This window comes from Mandrillus leucophaeus, unplaced genomic scaffold (genome assembly GCF_000951045.1).
Source record: "Mandrillus leucophaeus isolate KB7577 unplaced genomic scaffold, Mleu.le_1.0 Scaffold933, whole genome shotgun sequence".
In the NCBI taxonomy this organism is placed as follows: Eukaryota; Metazoa; Chordata; class Mammalia; order Primates; family Cercopithecidae; genus Mandrillus; species Mandrillus leucophaeus.
This window is the reverse complement of record NW_012110175.1, coordinates 100939-121614: the sequence shown is the minus strand read 5'-3', so window position 1 is coordinate 121614 and position 20676 is coordinate 100939. Positions and strand designations below refer to the sequence as shown.

Sequence of the window (20676 nt, the reverse complement as noted above, 5' to 3'; positions counted from 1 at the left end):
CCAAGCGGACCTAATAGACATCTACAGAACTCTCCACCCAAAATCAACATAATATACATTCTTCTCAGCACCACATCACACTTATTCCAAAATTGACCACATAGTTGGAAGTAAAGCACTCCTCAGCAAATGTAAAAGAACAGAAATTATAACAAACTGTCTCTCAGACCACAGTGCAGTCAAACTAGAACTCAGGATTAAGAAACTTACTCAAAACCGCTCAACTACATGGAAACTGAACAACCTGCTCCTGAATGACTACTGAGTACATAACGAAAGGAAGGCAGAAATAAAGATGTTCTTTGAAACCAATGAGAACAAAGATACAACGTACAAGAATGTCTGGGTTTGTTTTTCTTTAGGAAAATGGAAGTTAGTTGTTATAGGTCTCTCTAAAAATCCAAGATAGATGACTTTACCCATGTAATTTGGTAAATTCTTCAACTTTCGGTCACTATACCTATAAATGTGGACAGAGATTTTTTTCCAGAACTAATTTTGACCTCAGTCTAAAGATAAAATGTTTTATATTAGTATGTGATTGTATTTTCCTTTTAGATAATAAATGAGGGGTTACTTTAGTGGAAATTGTTTTCTTAACATTTTCTTACATCATTAACAACAACAACAAAAAACTTACATTTACACCAATAACCAGAGGTAAATGTCTTTTTAAAGGATGTATGTAATTTCTGGATGTTGAGCACAAATCATATAAAAATTATGTATTTTTCAAAAAAAATTTTTTTTAAATAGAGTCTCGCTCTGTTGCCCAGGCTGGAGTGCAGTGGCACAATCTCAGCTCACTGCAACTTCCACGTTTTGGGTTCAAGCAAATCTCCTGCGAACCTTCACCTTTTGGGTTCAAGCAAATCTCAGCCTCCTGAGTAGCTGGGACTACACGCATGGGCCACCACGCCCGGCTAATTTTTTTGTATTTTTAGTAGAGATGGGGTTTCACCGTGTTAGCCAGGATGGCCTTGATCTCCTGACCTCATGATCCACCCGCCTCAGCCTCCTAAAGTGCCGGGATTACAGGTGTGAGCCACCGTGCCTGGCCTATTTTTCAACAATTTTAGTGTAGCAAATATTTAAATAGTACCACCATACTGCTTTGGTTTTTTAAAATCCTGTTTATAGCATGTGGTAGGGAGGATTACAAACATCTTTTTGGGATCATATGCTGAGGGAAAGGAAGATGTAACTTTTTATTTTTTTCTGCTGTGATTTTGTGATGTAGAAACCTATTCCAGAATACTTGCCTTGTATAACTTTTTTCAGATGCTTTTGGATATGGTGGTCCAAATGTGCCATCTTCCCACATTGTTACAAATTTTGTTTTTGGAGCAAATTGAAACATTGTATCATTATTTTGTTTTGGGAAAATGGTTCAAGATTGCTAGGTAGGCATTTCAATTAAAAATAGATTAACCATCAGTTTTATAGATTTTTTTTTTTTTGCAGCATTCAACTTCCACTTCCCATGTTTAATGTAAATTATATAATACAGGGATTTTGTTGTTAAACCAAGGGTTAACTGATTCATTCAGCAGATAATATTTTGCTCACCTACCTATGAAAAGCACTGTTTGGTTCTGTTAACCAGGCAGTTACTGATTTACAATGGTAAATCAGTCAGACTGTCTCTGGCATTTGCTTATATAGTATATATAGAGATAAACATTTAAAAAATTAATCACACAATTTTTTTTAAATGTTACTTTTAAGTTCGGGGATACATGTGCAGAATGTGCAAGTTTGTTACATAGGTATACGTGTGGCATGGTGGTTTGCTGCACATACTGACTCATCCTCTGAGTTCCCTCTTCTTCTCCCTCAACCCCCAATAGGCACTGGTGTGTGTCATTCTCTTCCCTGTGTCCATGTGTTGTCATTGCTCAACTGCCACTTATGGGTGAGAACATGTGGTGTTTGGTTTTCTGTTCCTGTGTCAGTTTGCTGAGAATGATGGCTTCCATGTCCCTGCAAGAGACATGATCTCATTCCTTTTTATGGCTCCATAGTATTCCATGGTGTTTATGTACCACATTTTCTTAATCCAGTCTATCATTGATGGACATTTGGGTTGATTCCAAGTCTTTTCTATTGTAAACAGTGCTGCAGTAAACATATGTATGCATGTGTCTTTTTTTTTTTTTTTTTTTGAGACAGAGTCTCGCTCTGTCGCACAGGCTGGAGTGCAGTGGTGCGATCTCAGCTCACTGCAAGCTCTGCCTCCTGGGTTCACACCGTTCTCCTGCCTCAGCTTCCCCAGCAGCTGGGACTACAGGTGCCCGCCACCATGCCCAGCTAATTTTTTTGTATTTTTAGTAGAGACAGGGTTTCACTGTGTTAGCCACAATGGTCTCTATCTCCTGACCTCGTGATCCACCCACCTCGGCCTCCCAAAGTGCTGGCAACACAGGCGTGAGCCACTGCGCCCGGCCGTATGTGTCTTTATACCAGAATGATTTATATTCTTTTGGGTATATACCCGGTAGTGGGATTGCTAGGTCAAATGGTATTTCTGGTTCTAGAACTTTGAGGAATCGCCCTACTGTCTTCCATGATGGTTGAACTAATTTACATTACCATGAACACTGTAAAAGCATTCCTGTCTGTCCACAGCCTCACCAGCATCTGTTGTTTCTCAACTTTTTAATAATTGCCATTCTGATTGGTATGAGATGGTATCTCATTGTGGGTTTGATTTGCATTTCTCTAATGATCAGTGATGTTGAACTTTTTTTCCTATGTTTTTTGGCCATGTAAATGTCATCTTTTGAGAAGTGTCTCTTCATATCCTTTGCCCACTTTTTGATGGGGTTGTTTTTTTCTTGTAAATTTGTTTAGGTTCCTTGTAGATTCTGTGTTGCTGGAAGTCAGGGACCCCGAATGGAGGGACTGGCTGAAGCCATGACAGAACATAAATTGTGAAGATTTCATGGACATTTATTAGTTCCCCAAATTATTATTTTTATAATTTCTTACGCCTGTCTTTACTGCTATCTCTGAACATAAATTGTAAAGATTTCATGGACACTTATCACTTCCCCAGTCAATACCCTTGTGATTTCCTATGCCTGTCTTTAATCTCTTAATCCTGTCATCTTCATAAGCTGAGGATGAATGTCGCCTCAGGACCCTGTGATGATTGCGTTAACTGCACAAATTGTTTAACCAATATGAAATCTGTGCACCTTGAAAAAAGAACAGGATAACAGCAATGTTCAGGGAACTAGGGAGATAACCATTAGGTCTGTCTGCCTGAGAGCCAGGTGGAACAGAGGCATAGTTCTCTTCTTTCAACAGCAAATAGGAGAAATGTCGCTGAATTCTTTTTCTCAGCAAGGAACATCACTGAGAAAGAGAATGAGTTCCCAAGGGGAGGTCTCAAAAATGGCTGCTTTGGGGACGTCTGTCTTTTACGGTGGTAGATAAGGGATGAAATAAGTGCCCATCTCCTGTAGCACTCTAGACTTATTAGGACGAGGAAATTCCCACCTAATAAATTTTGGTCAGACCAGTTGTCTGCTCTCAAACCCTGTCTCCTGATAAGATGTTATCAATGACAGTGCGTGCCCGAAACTTCATTAGCATTTTTAATTTTGCACTGGTCCTGTGATCTCGCCTTGCCTCCATTTGCCTTGTGATATTTTATTACCTTGTGAAGCATGTGATCTCTGTGACCCACAACCTATTCGTATGCTCCCTCCCCTTTTAAAAATCACTAATAAAAATTTGCTGGTTTTGTGGCTTGGGGGGCATCATGGAACCTGCTGACATGTGATGTCTCCCCCGGACACCCGGCTTTAAAATTTCTCTCTTTTGTACTCTTTCCCTGTATTTCTGAGACTGGCTGACACTTAGAGAAATAGAAAAGAACCTATGTGAAATAACATTGAATTATCGGGGGCTGGTTCCCCCCAATAATTCTGAATATTAGACCTTTGTCAGATGGGTAGATTGCAAAAAATTTTCTCCCATTCTGTAGGTTGCCTGTTCACTCTGATGGTAGTTTCTTTTGCTGTGCAGAAACTCTTTAATTAGATCTCATTTGTCAATTTTGGCTTTTGTTGCAATTGCTTTTGGTGTTTTCATCATGAAGTCTTTCTCCATGCCTCTGTCCTGAGTAATACCTTGCCTAGGTTTTCTTCTAGGGTTTTTATGGCTTTGGGTTTTACATTTAAGTCTTTAATCCATCTTGAGTAAATTTTTATATAAGGTGTGAGGAAGGGATCCAGTTTCAGTTTGCTGCATATGGCTAGCCAGTTTTCTGAGCACCGTTTATTGAATAGGAGTTCCTTTCCCCATTGCTTTTGTCAGGTTTGTCGAAGATCAGATGGTTGTAGAAGTGTGGTGTTATTTCTGAGGTCTCTGTTTTGTTCCATTGCTCTGTATGTCTGTTTTGGTACCCATACCATGCTGTTTTGGTTACCGTAGCCATGTATTATAGTTTAAAGTCAGGTAGCGTGATGCCTCCAGCCTTGTTCTTTTTGCTTGGTTATACAGGCTCTTCTTTGGTTCCATATGAAATTTAAAGTAGTTTTTGTCTAATTCTGTGAAGAATGTCAGTGGTAGTTTGATGGAAATAGCATTGAATCTATGAATTACTTTGGGCAGCTTGCACAATTTTTTTTTTAGAGTTATATGATAAGTGTTACAAAACAGACAAGAACAGGGTTCCATGAAATGTTTGGGTTCCTGAAAAGAACATATAAATGTCATATCTTGAAGTTAGTTAAAAGCTTAATGTATACTTAAATTCAAGCAATACTTGATATATTTGTGTGGACAACCCTTTTTCTAATTTCAATTTTTTTCACTTAATAATATGAGAAACTTCCCTCAATACAAATATTTACTTTTTACTGTATTACTCCTATATCCTTAAAATATTGAAGATTTTTTTAAGCTCAAGAAACAAGCAAAAAGATTACTGAGAACTTTCTAACTTACCTTTACCTTTATAATTTTTGCAACACCAGAAAAGCACATAGGATTGAAAAGCAGACTCTGCTTACTAAAAAGAATTTCTGTCAGTTTCATTGGACTGGGATTGCTGGTATCACAGAAACATTATGAGATTCATTTACATAAATTAACTTGATATAAGTATAGGGAAGTCATCTGTCATTTGTACGCTTTTAAATAAAAGCCCCCCTTGCTGAGACTGCCTGCCATCATAATTGTGGCAGTTGTCCTTTGGTAAAGCAAATTGTGTATTTGTCCAAGTTACTCACTTGAATATGAAATGCACTCTTCTAGGAATTTCTTAATACAAGAACATGTGAGATCTATATGCTTAGATTTTTTTAGAAGTTTGGATTTTTAAAATATTATATCATTGATTTTTAGAACAGTATATATTAAAACAATATATTAAACTCTTCAACACCTATAGGCTTAAAGGTGAGGAACATGGGCTCTGTAATACAAACTCTCAATTAATAGCACTATCAACTGCTGTTTGACCTTGGTGTACCCTATTAGTTTCCTTATTAGTAAGGTAGTAATTGTGGTGAGGGTTAAAGGAGAATATAAAGTGCTTAACTTGTATCTGGCACATAGTAAGTGGCGAGTAGATGTTAGCTGCTGTCATAATTGTCATTTCTGTCAAACATTAAAACGTGTTTATAAAACTGTTTTTCCCCCTGTAGAAAATAGAATAAATTGAAACTACAGTGGTTAGCTTCAGGCAATTTATAGTTCACAGCAGCATCTTTTCCTTAGATGCTGTGTAATTTGCAATGTGTTAGTTGACTATCATCATGAAGACCTGATAATTAAGAGAATTATATTCTGTAAACTGTGTCAGTGGCAAAACTATTACATAATACATTTAGAATTATTTTAATCCAGAAGACTAAAATAATATGTTTTAGTGTATAAAAAGCATAAGATACATATTATCCAGAATGACTTGTTATCAGAGCATTTCAGCTCTCTGCAAATTTTATTAATAAAGATTTGTTCCCAACATTCCTATAGCCTTTTGTACTTGATTGGATTAGTTGGTTTATTCCAATCAAGAGTTCCATTCTCATATGAGCCTTTGAGTTTGATGTTTTCTTGGGGATCTCCTAATATAAAGTCTTGGCAAACAAACCTGTACTACAGTTGCCAGGGCTTTAAGTTGAGGGCAAAAAAATTCTGCCAGTACCCATGAAATAACTATGATCTGATTAAATAAATTATGGCACTTCTAGTTTGGATGTGGTCATTCCAAAAGAATGCCTTTTTCCTAATTGATAGAAGGTAAGTATTTGCTAAGATGATGTGTCTGTTGCAGATTCTCTTTTCGTATTGAAATATTGTTTCAATAGTATCAAAATTACTAGAAGAAATAATGTATAATGCATTGAATTAAAGTCCTCATTTGCACATCTTTTTGGGTAACTGGGGCAGGAGAGTACCATGTATTAAGCATCTGGTTGTTTTTGATAGTTCTAATTTGACATCTATTTTGTTCCTAACATATTAAAGACTAAAAATAACTGTGCTTTATTCATGCTAGTTCAGTAGAAGATTGTTTTTTATGACTTTATTTTGTAATTTTGAGTTGCCACATTTTCTTTACTACATGAATTAAATGTGAAGTAATAGACAATTTATTTTAGAAAGTATTTTATAATGATAAATTGCATATTGCTTCTGTACAGAAGCTTTTGTATGGGCACTGGCTTAAAAATGATGACTTAAGTGTTTGCATCAATATTCATGTTTTATAGAGTAGGAAAGCAAATGGGAACATGGCGTGCTTCCGGGGTTAATTTCTTCGTGCAGCATCTGCATCTTCTCTGCTTCCAGCAGTTATTTCTATGTATATCTTTTTTTTTTTTTTGTCTTTTCTTCTTGAGACAAGAGTCTTGCTCTGTTGCCTGGGCTGGAGTACAGTGGCATGATCTCGGCTCACTGCAACCTCCACCTCCTGGGCTCAAGCCATTCTCCTGCCTCACCCTCCCTAGTAACAGGGATTACAGATGTGTGCCACCATGCCCAGCTAATTTTTGTAGTTTTAGTAGAGTCAGGGTTTCACCTTGTTGGCTAGGCTGATCTTGAAGTTCTGGCCTCAAGTGATCCACCCACCTCGGCCTCCCAAAGTGCTGGGAAACCATACATATCTTCTGAAGAAGATTTCTAAGCACAAATACAATTTTGTTATTTTGAAATTTAGATGGTTCACATTATTGTGGGTACCCTGTTTTTTTTCCATTAGATTAAAATATATTTTTGAGTAATGTTTACATGCCTTCTGTAGTACATAATAGTACTATCAAATGGCAATATATAATGTGTCACAGATGTAATTTAAAATTTTCTAATAGCCACATTAAAAGGAGTTTAAAAAAGGTAAAATTAATATTTTTATTTACCTCAGTATATTCAAAATATTATTTTAACATGTAATTGATATAAAAATCATTGAGATTTTTTTATTTCATATTAAATCTTCAAAATCCAGTTTGTATTTTATACTTAAAACTTGTTTTAATCTTGATTAGCCACATTTCAAATGTTCAGTAGCCACATGTGTCTAATTGCTATCCTATTTATTGTGTGGTGTAGGTCTGTAAAGTCAGAACGAATTCTTTGTATCTGGATGGATGGACAGATAAAAGGAGATGTTTATCTTGTATGATTCAGATTTGATCAGTGCAATAACTAGTTACCAAAGCCCAATAATGTGGTCGTCTTTATAGATATCAAAGTTGGGCTTTTTTACTCATTGGAAAAGTTAATTGGAGGAGATACATTGGTAATATTGGGTAGATGGAACTTCTCCTATTTAGTTGCCCTTAATATAACTGTATTAGGTAGTTGCATTGTTTTTACTGTATATACATGTTTATACTTCCATGAAATTTCAATGTATGTCTGTAACCTTTAGCATAAATGCAGTTCCAACTACAACGAAGATTTTGTGCTACAGCTAGAAAAGGAATTGGTCCAAGCCCGACTGAGTGAAGCTGAGTCTCAGTGTGCACTAAAAGAGATGCAGGATAAAGTCTTGGATATAGAGAAGGTAAGAAACCTACACAAATGCAGTCACTTCCAAATTAGAGGGGATATGTGATATTTATTAAGTACTTACTGAGCAATTTAATTGACTTGGTGTTTTTATACATTAGAAGCCTTACATATTAGTTACTAAGAGGAAAAGGAAAAAAAGATTTTTAAAATTGCCAGTTATTCCTTGTTGCCTTCATACTAATCAAAGCCCCATATTTAAGGATAAAAATGGAGATTAGAGCCCTTTTGGAGGAAAACGACCAGAATAATTTTCATAAAAAGAGTATCTAAGTGTTGCAGAAGAGAAACTCGGGTGAAAGAAATTAATTGCTGTCGTCAAATATTGCAATATTTTCATGTGGAAGAGATAGAATAGGACTAATACATAGACATTTCAGGGAAAATTTCATCTGAGTGTAGTTGTTAGAACTGTCCAATCTAGAACAAGTTACCTCAGGATATGTAGGAAGTTCCTTTTAGCCTGAGTGTACTCACAGAAGCTAACTTACTTCTTTTCAAGGATATTGAAGAACATCAAAGATCAGATAAGTAATGGGAATAGAAGAACTTCAGGTTTCTTATAACTTTCAGATTTAGAAGTTCTAGATTACAAACTCTGAATCTCTTGTTTTCTCATCTGTAAATTTATTGGTGGCCTGTGCTCTGTGTCGTTAGTTCCTTTTTACTCTTAGGTAATAGCTAGCTACTGAATCCAAAAACCTGATAGATAATGGACATAAGTGTCAGGTATTTTTAACTATTTTCTTAATGAAATAGGACAAGTGTAACGAGAAACAGTAATGGAATAATTTTGCTGGAAAGCTCCTTGCTGTTTTTATATTTCTGGAAAATGTATTCTTTCTATTTGTTGAGAAAAAAAAAGCCAGCAAGAGTGCTGAAAGAAATGGCTAACAGAATATTTGGTCTCTAACTTAGGTGTATTCTGGGTTACATGATTTAGAGAAGAATCTGTGTCTTGCAGTTAGAAAGATTTTGAATATTTGATAGAAGTGTATTTGGATTCCATTCAAAACTGGATTTCGTAAGTGGCTGTGGTGTTTTTCATTTTTCACATTATAAAGTAGAAAGGAATTTGAAAGGTAGCATGCTTCCTATGGTAATTTCTTCATGCAGCATTCTCTTTTTTTCTGCTTCCAGCAATCTTTTAAATGCATATGCAGTAAATTTTTGGTTTTCAACTGAGAAAATATTTAAAGTCCATCATAAGAATGTGTAATTGGTGAGAATAACTTCATTTCATCATCCCTGTGAGCAGAAATTTGCATGTGTACCATGAAATATTTAGAGATAGAAAATTTCATAGAATCAGGCCTTGAAATCTCAATGTTACTTCAGTTTACCTGTTTACCTAGGGAGCTTTCCCTAGGACCTAATTTTGGATCTTTTGGTAACTCTCCGGAGAAGTTTGATACTGGGCTACCCTGTGTCCTTTTTATCTTTTAATATGGTGGGAAATTGATCTAAATCTTGTATCCGTGTGCTGGGATAATTGGCTAGCCACATGTAGGAGCATGAAACTGGATCCTCTTCTCTCACATTATACAAAAATCAACTTAAAAGATGGATTAAGGACTTAAACCTAAAACCGGAAACTATAAAAGTTCTAGAAGATAACATTGGAAAAACCCTTCTAGACATTTGCTTAGGCAAGGATTTCATGACCAAGAACCCAAAAGCAAATGCAATTAAAACAAAGATAAATAGCTGGGACCTAATTAAACTAAAGAGCTTTTGCACGGAAAAAGGAACAGTCAGCAGAGTGAACAGACTACCCACAGAGTGGCAGAAAATCTTCACAATCTATATGTCTGACAAAGGACTAAGATCCAGAATCTACAACGAACTCAAATCAGTAAGAAGAAAATACTCTCATCAAAAAGTGGGCTAAGGACATGAATAGACAATTCTCAAAAGAAGATATACAAATGGCCAACAAACATATGAAAATATACTAAACATCGGCTGGGTGCGGTGGCTCACGCCTGTAATCCCAGCCCTTTGGGAGGCCAAAGTGAGTGGATCACAAGGTCAGGAGTTCAAGACCAGCCTTGATAATGATAAAGACCTGGGCAAGATAATGAAACCTTGTGTCTACTAAAAATACAAACAATTCGCCAGTTGTGGTGGCAGGCGCCTGTAATCCCAGCTACTCGGTAGGCTGAGGCAGAGAATTGCTTGAACCTGGGAGGCAGCAGTTGCAGTGAGCCAAGATCGTGCCACTGCACTCGAGCCTGGGCTACAGAGGAAGACTCCGTCTCAAAAAAAAAAAAAAAGAAAAGAAAAAAGAAAAAGTACTAAACGTCACTAATGATCAGGGAAATGCAAATCAAAACCACAATGTAATACCACCTTACTTCCACAAGATTAGCCGTAATCAAAAAAAAATTAAAAAACAGTAGATGTTGGCATGGATGCAATGAACAGGGAACGCTTCTGCACTGCTAGTGGGAATGTAAACTAGTACAGCCACTATGGAAAACAGTGTGGAGATTCCTTAAAGAACTAAAAGTAGAAGTACCGTTTGACCCAGCAATCCCACTACTGGGTATCTATCTACCCAGAGGGAAAAAAGGTCATTATTTGAAAAAGATACTTGCACACACATGTTTATAGCAGCACAGATCACAATTGCAAAATCGTGGAACCAATGCAAATGCCCATTGGTCAGCAAGTGGATAAAGAAACTGTGATTGAGATATATATATATATATATATGTATATATGAGATGGAATACTACTCAGCCATAAAAAGGAATGAATTAACAGCATTTGCACTGTCCTGGATGAAATTGGAGACTATTATTCTAAGTGAAGTAACTCAAGAATGGAAAACCAAACATCGTATGTTCTCACTGATATGTGGGAGCTAAGCTATGAGGACTCAAAGGCATAAGAATAATTCAGTGGACTTTGGGGACTTGAGGGGAAGAGTGGGAGGGGAGTGAGGGATAAAAGACTACAAATAAGGTGCAGTGTATACTGCTTGGGTGATGGGTGGACCAAAATCTCACAAGTCACTACTAAAAAACTTATGTAACCAGATACTACCTGAACCCTGATAACTTATGGAAAAATATAAATAAATAAATAAGTCTTGTATCCGTGAATCAAGTTGTTTAATTTCAGTCATTTCATTTGAATCAATTGTTAAATTGTTTAATTTGTATTAATTTCTTGACTGTTGATGTAAATAGTGACTAATACACAGAGATTTGATGCCTCTCTCAGAAATAACATACTGAGGAAATACAACAAAAACAGATTTTGGACTACTGTTTTCTATAAATATTTAAAAAGTAAATGATGTTCATGCTTTATCTGGAGTCCTGATCAGAGGTTAGTAAGTTTATTGCCATACTGAAAAAATTTTTAATCCTGTTGCTCCGTAACTTTGATTAGTATTTTATTAACAAATCAGAGTTAGATTTCTGTGTTTTCAAAATTAAGTACAGGTCTCCTCATACATTGCTAGTGGAAATGAAAATCTGTACAGCTGCTTTGGAAAAGTTTGGCAGTTTCCTAAAGTTAAACATAGAAAAATTACCATCTGAGCCAACAGTTCTACTCCTAAGTATATCTTAAGAACATTGAAAACCTAAGTCTACACACAAACTTTTGCACCAATGTTCATAGCAACATTATAATAGTCAAAAAGTGGAAACAACCCAAATTTGTATTAACTGATGAATAAATAGATTAAATGTGGTATATCTATACAGTGGAATATCATTTGGCATAAAAAAAAGATTGAACCTTGAAAACGTTGTTCTAAGTGAAGTAAGGTTGTCACAAAAAGCTATAAATACATATGATTTCACTTACAAGAAATGTCCAGGTAGGCAAATTCATGGAAACAAAAAGTAGATTGGTGGTTGCCAGGGGCTGGGGAAATGGGGAATGTAGAATGACTGGTGATGAGTATAGGTTTTCTTTTTTGCATGATCAAAATATTCTGAAATTAGAACATGGTGATGTTTAAACAACCCTGTAAATACTCTGAAAACCACTAGCTCTTGTGTATTTTAAAAGGGTGAGTTTCATAGTTTGTGAATTATATTTCAGTACAGCTGCATAAAATTAAATACATTTAAGTGTGGAACAAAATAGCTGTTATGTGTGCTGTATTTTATTCCTTAATTTTAAAAGTCTCAAATTAAATTTTCTTCTTCTTTAGAGGAATAACTCCCTTCCTGATGAGAATAATATCGCAAGGCTTCAGGAAGAACTCATTGCTGTGAAACTGAGAGAAGCAGAAGCCATTATGGGTTTGAAAGAACTTAGACAGCAAGTCAAGGATTTAGAGGAACACTGGCAGGTATTTTAATATATTTTTTGTGCTTTTTAAAAAGAGAATAAAACCCAAATTTCCAATATGTAAGAGTTTGAAGTACCTGATGACCTACAGTAGGAGATGAGTTTAAAGTGAGAGAGACCCTATTTAATGTCAAAATTGAGAGTATTTATAAACTGAAAGTGCTCTTAGGCTGTTTCTCTCTCTTTAATTCTTATAATAAAATAAAAGATACAGTAGATATCAGATCATATTTTTGTAATTGTACCGTTGTGCCTTGTATAACTTTTTCTGAAAAACTGTAAAAGTATTCTATATTGTACATATTTTATCTTACGTTGATACTAAGTCCATTGTTGGTTAGTGTGAAACACCAGAAGAGTGACAACATTATAAATTTAGTGTATAAATTAGTAACTTAGTTACCTCACCAAATAAATGACATTTATCTGGTATATGACCACAAATTTATTCATGTATGAGGGAAATGTTGACAAGGAACAAAATACATATTCTATATAAGGACCAAAATTAGGCCTTGACGTTGTCATGCCGTTTTTTTAAAACGTGTTTTTACAAAGTGTCAGATTGCAATAAACTTGAAATTTTAAAACAAAAAAGACAAAATTTGTACTTTGTCACAGATATTTTGAGAAACACTGCCCTTAACTTCTAACATTCCTTCCTTAAGGATGGCCCCATTTTTTTTTCTAATTTATTGGGATTTCATTGAAGATAATATGAAAAATCTCTCATTAAAAAAATTACAGTGAAAATTGTATTCTTTTCAAGAATTCATTTGCAGTATATAGAGAAAAAAATTTGAACTATATTTGAGTTTGTGTCCCAGATCTGCACTGGCTGTGTGATACTCCTGAAGTTATTTAATCACAGTGTTATTTTCTTACCTGTGAAAAACCAAAAATGTTACCACATACATTGCCAAATGTTCCCTGGAGGGACAAAATTGCCCCAGTTGGGAACCAATAATGGCAATAATGTGAATGATGCTTTCTAAAATTGTTTAATGTGGTGATCCTGGGCAGTGAATTCTAAAAGTGCCCTTCTTTCTTCTCGGGTCTCTTTTCTCCAATAAATTCTATCTTTTTTTTTTTTTTTAAAGTACAGACGAGGTTTCATCATGTTGGCCAGGCTGGTCTCGAACCCCTGACCTCAGGTGATCTGCCTGCCTCGGCCTCCCAAAGTGCTGGGATTACAGGTGTGAGCCACCCTGCCTGGCCAATAAATTCTATCTTAAATATGCTTAAGATCTGCAAAGGTCTTTTTATGAAACCCTTTTATTCAGATGATAATAGTGCCTGATTAATAGGATTTTCTAGGGATTAAATAAAATAATGTGTGGAAAGTGTTTTATATAGCACAGGCCTGAAATAAGTGCTCAGTAATATTAGCTCTGATTTTGATACTGAGAGTACTTGCTGCAATATAATTTTTTATGCTTTAGCGCCACTTAGCTCGTACTACTGGGAGATGGAAAGACCCACCGAAGAAAAATGCTATGAATGAGTTACAAGATGAACTGATGACCATTCGACTTAGAGAAGCTGAAACACAGGCAGAAATAAGAGAAATAAAACAAAAGATGATGGAAATGGAAACACAGGTATGATGGGAAAGCCCAGTATCTTTAAAAAGTATCATTAGCTGATCAAGGGTTTGTGCACAGATTGTATCATCTAGAATAGAGATAAAAGGTGAAGATATGAAACTGTATAGACTGCAGTTTTCTAGCCCAAATGAAGATGGCAAAAAATTTTTATATTGGATTTCAGAGGTTTAATCCTTCTTTGACCCATTCAACAAAGTTCAAGCCAGTCAAATTGTATTTGACTTTATTGGGTAAAACTCATAGCATTGCCCTGCTGCATGACTTGAGAAGGAACACTATGTAGAGCAAAATTTTTCAACCTCAACGCTTTTAACATTTTTGGCTAGAAGATACTTTGTTTTACAGAGCTGGTCCGTGCGTTGTAGATGTTTAGCAGCATCCCTGGCCTCTACCCACTAGTTGCCAGTAACGTCTCTCCTATCCCAGGTTGTGACGACCAAAAATGTTTCCACATACATTGCCAGATGTCCCCTGGGGGGCAAAATTGCCCCAGTTGGGAACCACTGATGTATACTATAATGTGAATGATGCTTCCGAAAGTTGTTTAATGTGGTGACCCTGGGCAGTAAATTCTAAAATTGCCCTTCTTTCTTCTCAGGTCTCTCTTCTCTCCAATCAATTCTATCTTAAATATATTTAAGGTCTGCCAAGGTCTTTTTATGAAACCCATTTGCATGGTAAAGGCACATTTGGTTTTCATGTGGTACATTTGTTCGGACCATATTCTTACACTCTGTGAATGTTTTTAAAGTATTTATTCAGTCAGTAGGGAGCATAGTTAACTCATACATCATTCTGTATTCCAGTGTGCAAAATGATCATAATCTCAAACATAACATGAATATGTAATTTCTTCAAAATAAATATATCTTGTTTTACATTGTTCAAAGTTATTTTCTTATATTTTTCTTGTATTATTCTATATAAAATACTTTCCATGCATTATTTTATTCGGTATAATTAAAATAGGAAGAGGTACACTTGAGATTATGAACAGTAGAAGTCTTAAGTTTTACAATGGGAAGTTTTATTTTTGTAATCAGATTTTATTTTAGTATAGATACTAAAGACGAAAACACAGCTTTTAAGCCATTGTTGAGGATTTATTTCACAGTGGGTAGAGGTGAATAAATCAAATCCAACAGACATTGGTTTTGAGAACTTGTGAAACACAAAGCACTGCCTCAGCCATTAAAGGACTTACACTTGGGAAATCAGGTATGCACAGACAGTATTTAATATAACTCAGAAATTTGGTAAGTAGAGAGTTAGACAGGAATTATATGGAGACTAAGAGGGGAAAATTAATTTCAACTAGGTGGTTTGGAGAAAGGTTTCCTAAGGAATTTGTGTTGTGCCTAATACTGTCGCTGACTAGTAAGTGTGATTTTGGATGGATTTTGCTGGAAGCAGGATGGTATGAAGCACTGGTTCCTAAATGCCAGCCAGTATTTGGACTGGTGATGATCCATGAAATTTTCACATTGATAAATGAAAAAAAACAAAACAAAAAAAATTGTATGGTGTAATGGTGGTGGTGTATAGTAATCTAAAGAGTATTATATCAAACACTCATGTATCCACCATTTAGATTAAGAAATTTGTCCATGTTTATACATGTAACTCCAGTTCTGTCATTTTAAGGACTTTTAGAAAAGTCTGTCAGTGACTATACCTCAATTTATTGATCCACTCTCCTTTTTGCTCTTGTGAACAGTGCTACTCTGAACATTCTTGCTTAGGTTTCCTTGTGTATATCTTCAAGAGTTTCTTAAGTACAAAGGTTCTTATCATTTTTGTGTTTGTCTCTGCCATCAACACTGTTGGCATTCTGGAACCTGTAGACCCCTTCTTAAAATAATATTTTTTAATGCATAAATCCCAGCCACTTTTATTGAGGTATAGTTATCAAAATACTAAAAACATATTTGTGATGGAGATCACATACACAGAGATACAACACATTCCCATTGCTCCCATTGGTTTTTAATATTTTAGATTTAGTTTTTTTTTTGTTTTTTGTTTTTTGTTTTTAAGATGGAGTCTTGCTCTGTCTCCCAGGCTGGAGTGTAGTGGCCAGATCTCGGCTCACTGCAACCTCTGCCTCCTGGGTTCAGGCTATTCTCCTGCCTCAGCCTCCTGAGTAATTGGGATTACAGGCGGCCACCACCGTGCCCGGCTAATTTTTGTATTTTTAGTAGAGATGGTGTTTCACCATGCTGGCCAGGCTAGTCTCGAACTCCTGACCTTGTGATCCGCCCACCTCCGCCTCCCAAAGTGCTGGGATTACAGGTGTGAGCTGCCGTGCCCTGCCTAGATTTAGATTTCTTAAGATAAATTGTACTATATTTTTTCCCATCTTAATTTGTTTGTATGTGTTTTTATCTCTGATAAACAGCATATAGATGGTTACTTTTAAAAATACAGTCTGATAAATGATTGTTCAACTCTCAATAGGCTAAAAACTACTGAATATATGTATACTTGAGGGAGGTCAATTTTATAATATGTGAACTGTATCTCAATAAAGCTATAAAAACTGGCTGGGTGCAGTAGCTCAAGCATGTAATCCCAACATTTTGGGAGGCCAAGGTAGGTGGATAACCTGAGGTCAGGAGTTTGAAACCAGCCTGGCCAACATGGTGAAACCCCATCTCTACTAAAAATACAAAAAAATTAGCCGGGCGTGGTGACACATGCCTGTAGTCCCAGCTATTCGGGAGGCTGAGACAGGAGAATCGGTTGAACCCAGTAGGTAGAGGTTGCAGCAGTGAGCCAGTATCACGCCACTGTACTCCTGTCTGGGTGACAGAGCAAGACTCCACCTCAAAGAAAAACAAAAAAAACTAAAAACTAAAAACCATTTAGTCTCATAGTTTCTTTTACCATCATGTTTGGTCTCAGTTTTGTGATTTTATTTGGATGGATATCTGTCACCTTGCTAGCTATTTTGTTTATTCTGTCTGTTCTTTGTTTCTTTATTTTTGTCTACCTTCTCTTGGATTTATTAGATATTTATTGTGATTCCATTTTTATCTTCACATTTGACTTATTTATTTATACATCTTTCAAGAGTTTTTTTAGTGGTTGTTCTGGGTTTTACAATAAATAGAGTGTACCTTCAAATAATAAATTATAAATAATAAATGAATAAATATTACACTTCATGTGTAATCTAAGGCTCTTTCAACAGTGTATTTTCAAATCTTTCTACCTCTTTTGTGAAATTGTCATACATTTTACATATTGTCCAAACATATATACTACTAATTTTGCATTAAAGTTATCTTTCATAGAAATTGAAAAACTTTTAATGAAATGTGTTTTTCCTTCAAGATATTCTGTTTCAGCAGTCTGTGCAGATCCATGTTTCTGTCTGGTATCTTATTTTTTCTGCTGTAAGAACTTCTTTTATCATTTTCTTTAGTGCTGGTTTTTGTTTGAGAAAATGTTTATTTCTTCAATTTTAAAAGATATATTTGCAGGATATTGAATTCTGCCTTGACAGTTTTTTCCTTATAAAACTTTAAATCACTCTACTATCTTCTTATCAGAAACCATGCCAGCCAGCACTGTGTTGTAATTCTTATTTTTGTTCCTCAACATGTAACGTATTTTTTCCTCTGGTTGCTTTCAAGCTTTTCTCTTTATAGCAGGTAGAATATGATATACCTAGATTTGTTTTTTTTTTTCTCTGAGTTTCTTTGATTTATAGATTTGTGTATGCCATAAATTTTGGAAAATTCTTGGTTGTTATTTCTTTTTTTTTTTTTTTAAAGATGAAGTTTCACTCCTGTTGCCCAGGCTAGAGGGCAATGGCGTGATCTCGGCTCACTACAACCTCTGCCCCCTGGGTTCAAGCCCTTCTCCTGCCTCAGCCTCCCAAATAACTGGGATTACAGGCATGTGACACCAAGCCTGGCTAATTTTGTATTTTTAGTACAGACGGGGTTTCTCCCTGTTGGTCAGACTGGTCTCAAACTCCTGACCTTAGGTGATCCGCTGGTCTCTGCCTCCCAAAGTTCTGGGATTACAGGCGTGAGCCACCATGCCTGGCCCTTGGTTGTTATTTCTTCAAGTATTTCTTCTCACGCTCTCTTCTTCAGGGGTTTCAATTATACATATGTTAGATTGTTCAAGGTTGTCTGACAACTCTTTGTTGCTCTGTTCTTTTTGTCCCTATTATTTTTCTCTTTCTGTTTTCAGTTTCCATTGACTAAAACATTTTTGCTGATAAGTTATTAAGTTCACTCATTCTTTCCATTGCTTTGTGGAGTTGTTTGATGAGCCACTGAAGGCATTCTTTACATCTGTTACCATTTTTCATTTCTAGCTTTTCTTTAAAAAAAAAATTTTTTTTTCAAAGAGAAAGGGTCTCACTGTGTTGCCCAGGCTGGTCTCGAACTCCTGAGCCCAGTGATCCTCCCACCTCAGCCTCCCCAAAGTGCTAGGATTACAGCCACGAACCACTGTGCCCAGCCCATCTCTAGCTTTTCTTTTTGACTCACAGTTTTCATTTTTCTGCTGATATTACCTGTCTAATCTTATATGATTTTCACCTTTACCTTAGAGCCTTTAGTATAGTAATCACAGTTATTTTAAATTCTCTGTCAGCTATTGTATTAGTCAGGGTTCTCTAAAGGGACAGAACTAATAGGATATATATATATATATAAAGGGGAGTTTATTTAAAGTATTAACTTACACGATCATAAGGTCCCACAATAGGCTGTCTATAAGCTGAAGAGCAAGGAGAGCCAGTCCAAGTCCCAAAACCGAAGCGCTTGAAGTCCAGTGTTCGAGGACAGGAAGCATCCAGCATGGGGGAAATATATAGGCTGGGCCAGGCTCTCCTTTTCACATTTTTCTGCCTGCTTTATATCCACTGGCAGCTGGTTAGATTGTGCCCATCAGATAAGGGTGGATCTACCTTCCCCAGCCCACTGACTCAAATGTTAATCTCTTTTGGCAACACCCTCACAGACACACCGAGGATCAATACTTTGTATTGATCTTGGATATTAACTCAATATTAACCATCACAAGTCCGTCTTTTGTCAACTTGAACCTATGCACATCTCCTGAGATCATACATAATCTTCAAATAAAGACAATAATGCGGTAATAATTACACCTAACGTAATACAGCTATCCTTTGTACAACCGGACATGCACCAATCCCCGACTCAAAAACTATTACATAAAGTTAACAATACTTAAATGCTGATATGAAGTCAATAAATCTTGTGTCACATGATAAAATATATTTTCTTAGTACAAATATACATACACAAACATGATTTTAACAAAAGGAGGAAATACTCATGACTATTACAGTCCTTGTTTCTGCAGCTGGTCACGTAGTGGTATCTGGTATTGATGACTGCCTTCTATTACCCATTCTGTATTCCCTTTGCTTTCAGCAAGCAGCTCAGCAGGTTGTGTTTTTTTTCCTGGTGGAGTGACCCAAACCTTCATTCCTGAGGGGTCTGGGCCATTTGTATTCCTGCCTGGTTTGGGATGTTGTAGTTTCCCATTGACCTGAATCACCAGGGCATGGTAATACTGAGATGCCCTGATGGATCTCCTGTATTCCATGCATACTCTTCCTTACCTCTGTTGTGCAGTAGTAGGCTGATTTCGTCTTGATTGTCTGGGTCAGTCATCCCAGCCAACACTGTAACTCCTTTCTTAACCTGTTGACTTAAAGGTAGCAGGAGCCCAAAATGTCCAGGTGGCAATCTTAACTTCCAGTTTAATGGAGTTGTTGTTGTGTCTTCTGGTGGTAGCGTTCCTCACTCTGGAACTAAGACCTGTAGGCCAGCAGAATTAATGTTGAGGGAATAGGAAGCAAAAATTTTGCTAGTGGATCACTAGGGGTGATGGTGAGTGGTGCCACTTCTACTTCCACCCCTTGATTCCTGGACCCGTGAATCCTGGCTATGGGAGAAACAGTACCATATATTGGATGCTGATTCAGAGCATACACGGCCTTCTGGAGACCTTTGGCCCAGCCCTGCAAAGTGTTGTCACCTAGTTGACATTGTAATTGTGACTTCAAAAGGCCATTCCACCATTCTATCCATCCAGCTGCTTCAGGATGATGGGGAACATGGTAAGATCAGTGAATTCCATAAACGTGAGCCCACTGCCACACTTCTTTGGCCATAAAGTGAGTGCCTTGGTCAGAGGCAATGCTGTGTGGAATACCATGACAGTGGTTAAGGCATTCCGTGAGTCAACAGATGGTAGTCTCAGCAGAAGCATTACGTGCAGGATAGGTAAACCCATATCCAGAGTAAGTGTCTGTTCCAGTGAGGACAAACCTCTGCCCTTTCCATGATGGAAGAGGTCCAATATAATCAACCTGCCACCGGGTAGCTAGCTGATCACCCTAAGGAATGGTGCCATATCAAGGGCTCAGTGTTGGTCTCTGATGCTGGCAAGTTGGGCACTCAGCAGTGGCTGTAGCCAGGTCAGCCTTGGTGAGTGGAAGTCCATGTTGCTGAGAGCATGTGTAACCTCCATCTGTGCCACCATGGCCACTTTGTTCATGGGCTTATTGGGTGACAGTGGGTGGCTGGGAAAAGAAACTGAGGGGTGTCCTCAGAAGGGGTCATCCTATCCACTCAATTATTAAACTCCTCCTCTGCTGAGGTCACCCGTTGGTGGGCACTCACATGGGATACAAATGTCTTCACAGTTTTTGGCCACTCAGAGA

At 36.8% G+C, this 20676-nt stretch overlaps 1 protein-coding gene across 1 annotated transcript in view; it reads left to right on the top strand.

Annotated features, from left to right (window-relative positions):
- Window positions 1-20676, top strand: part of LOC105532132 (ecotropic viral integration site 5 protein homolog) — a gene marked incomplete at its 3' end in the record, with an annotated part of 264948 nt that overhangs the window by 189441 nt on the left and 54831 nt on the right. Inside the window, exons 14-16 of the mRNA XM_011970220.1 lie at window positions 7892-8026; window positions 12209-12349; window positions 13791-13949. Of these exons, the coding sequence (XP_011825610.1) occupies window positions 7892-8026; window positions 12209-12349; window positions 13791-13949 (435 nt within the window). The remainder of the gene's footprint in view (window positions 1-7891; window positions 8027-12208; window positions 12350-13790; window positions 13950-20676) is intronic.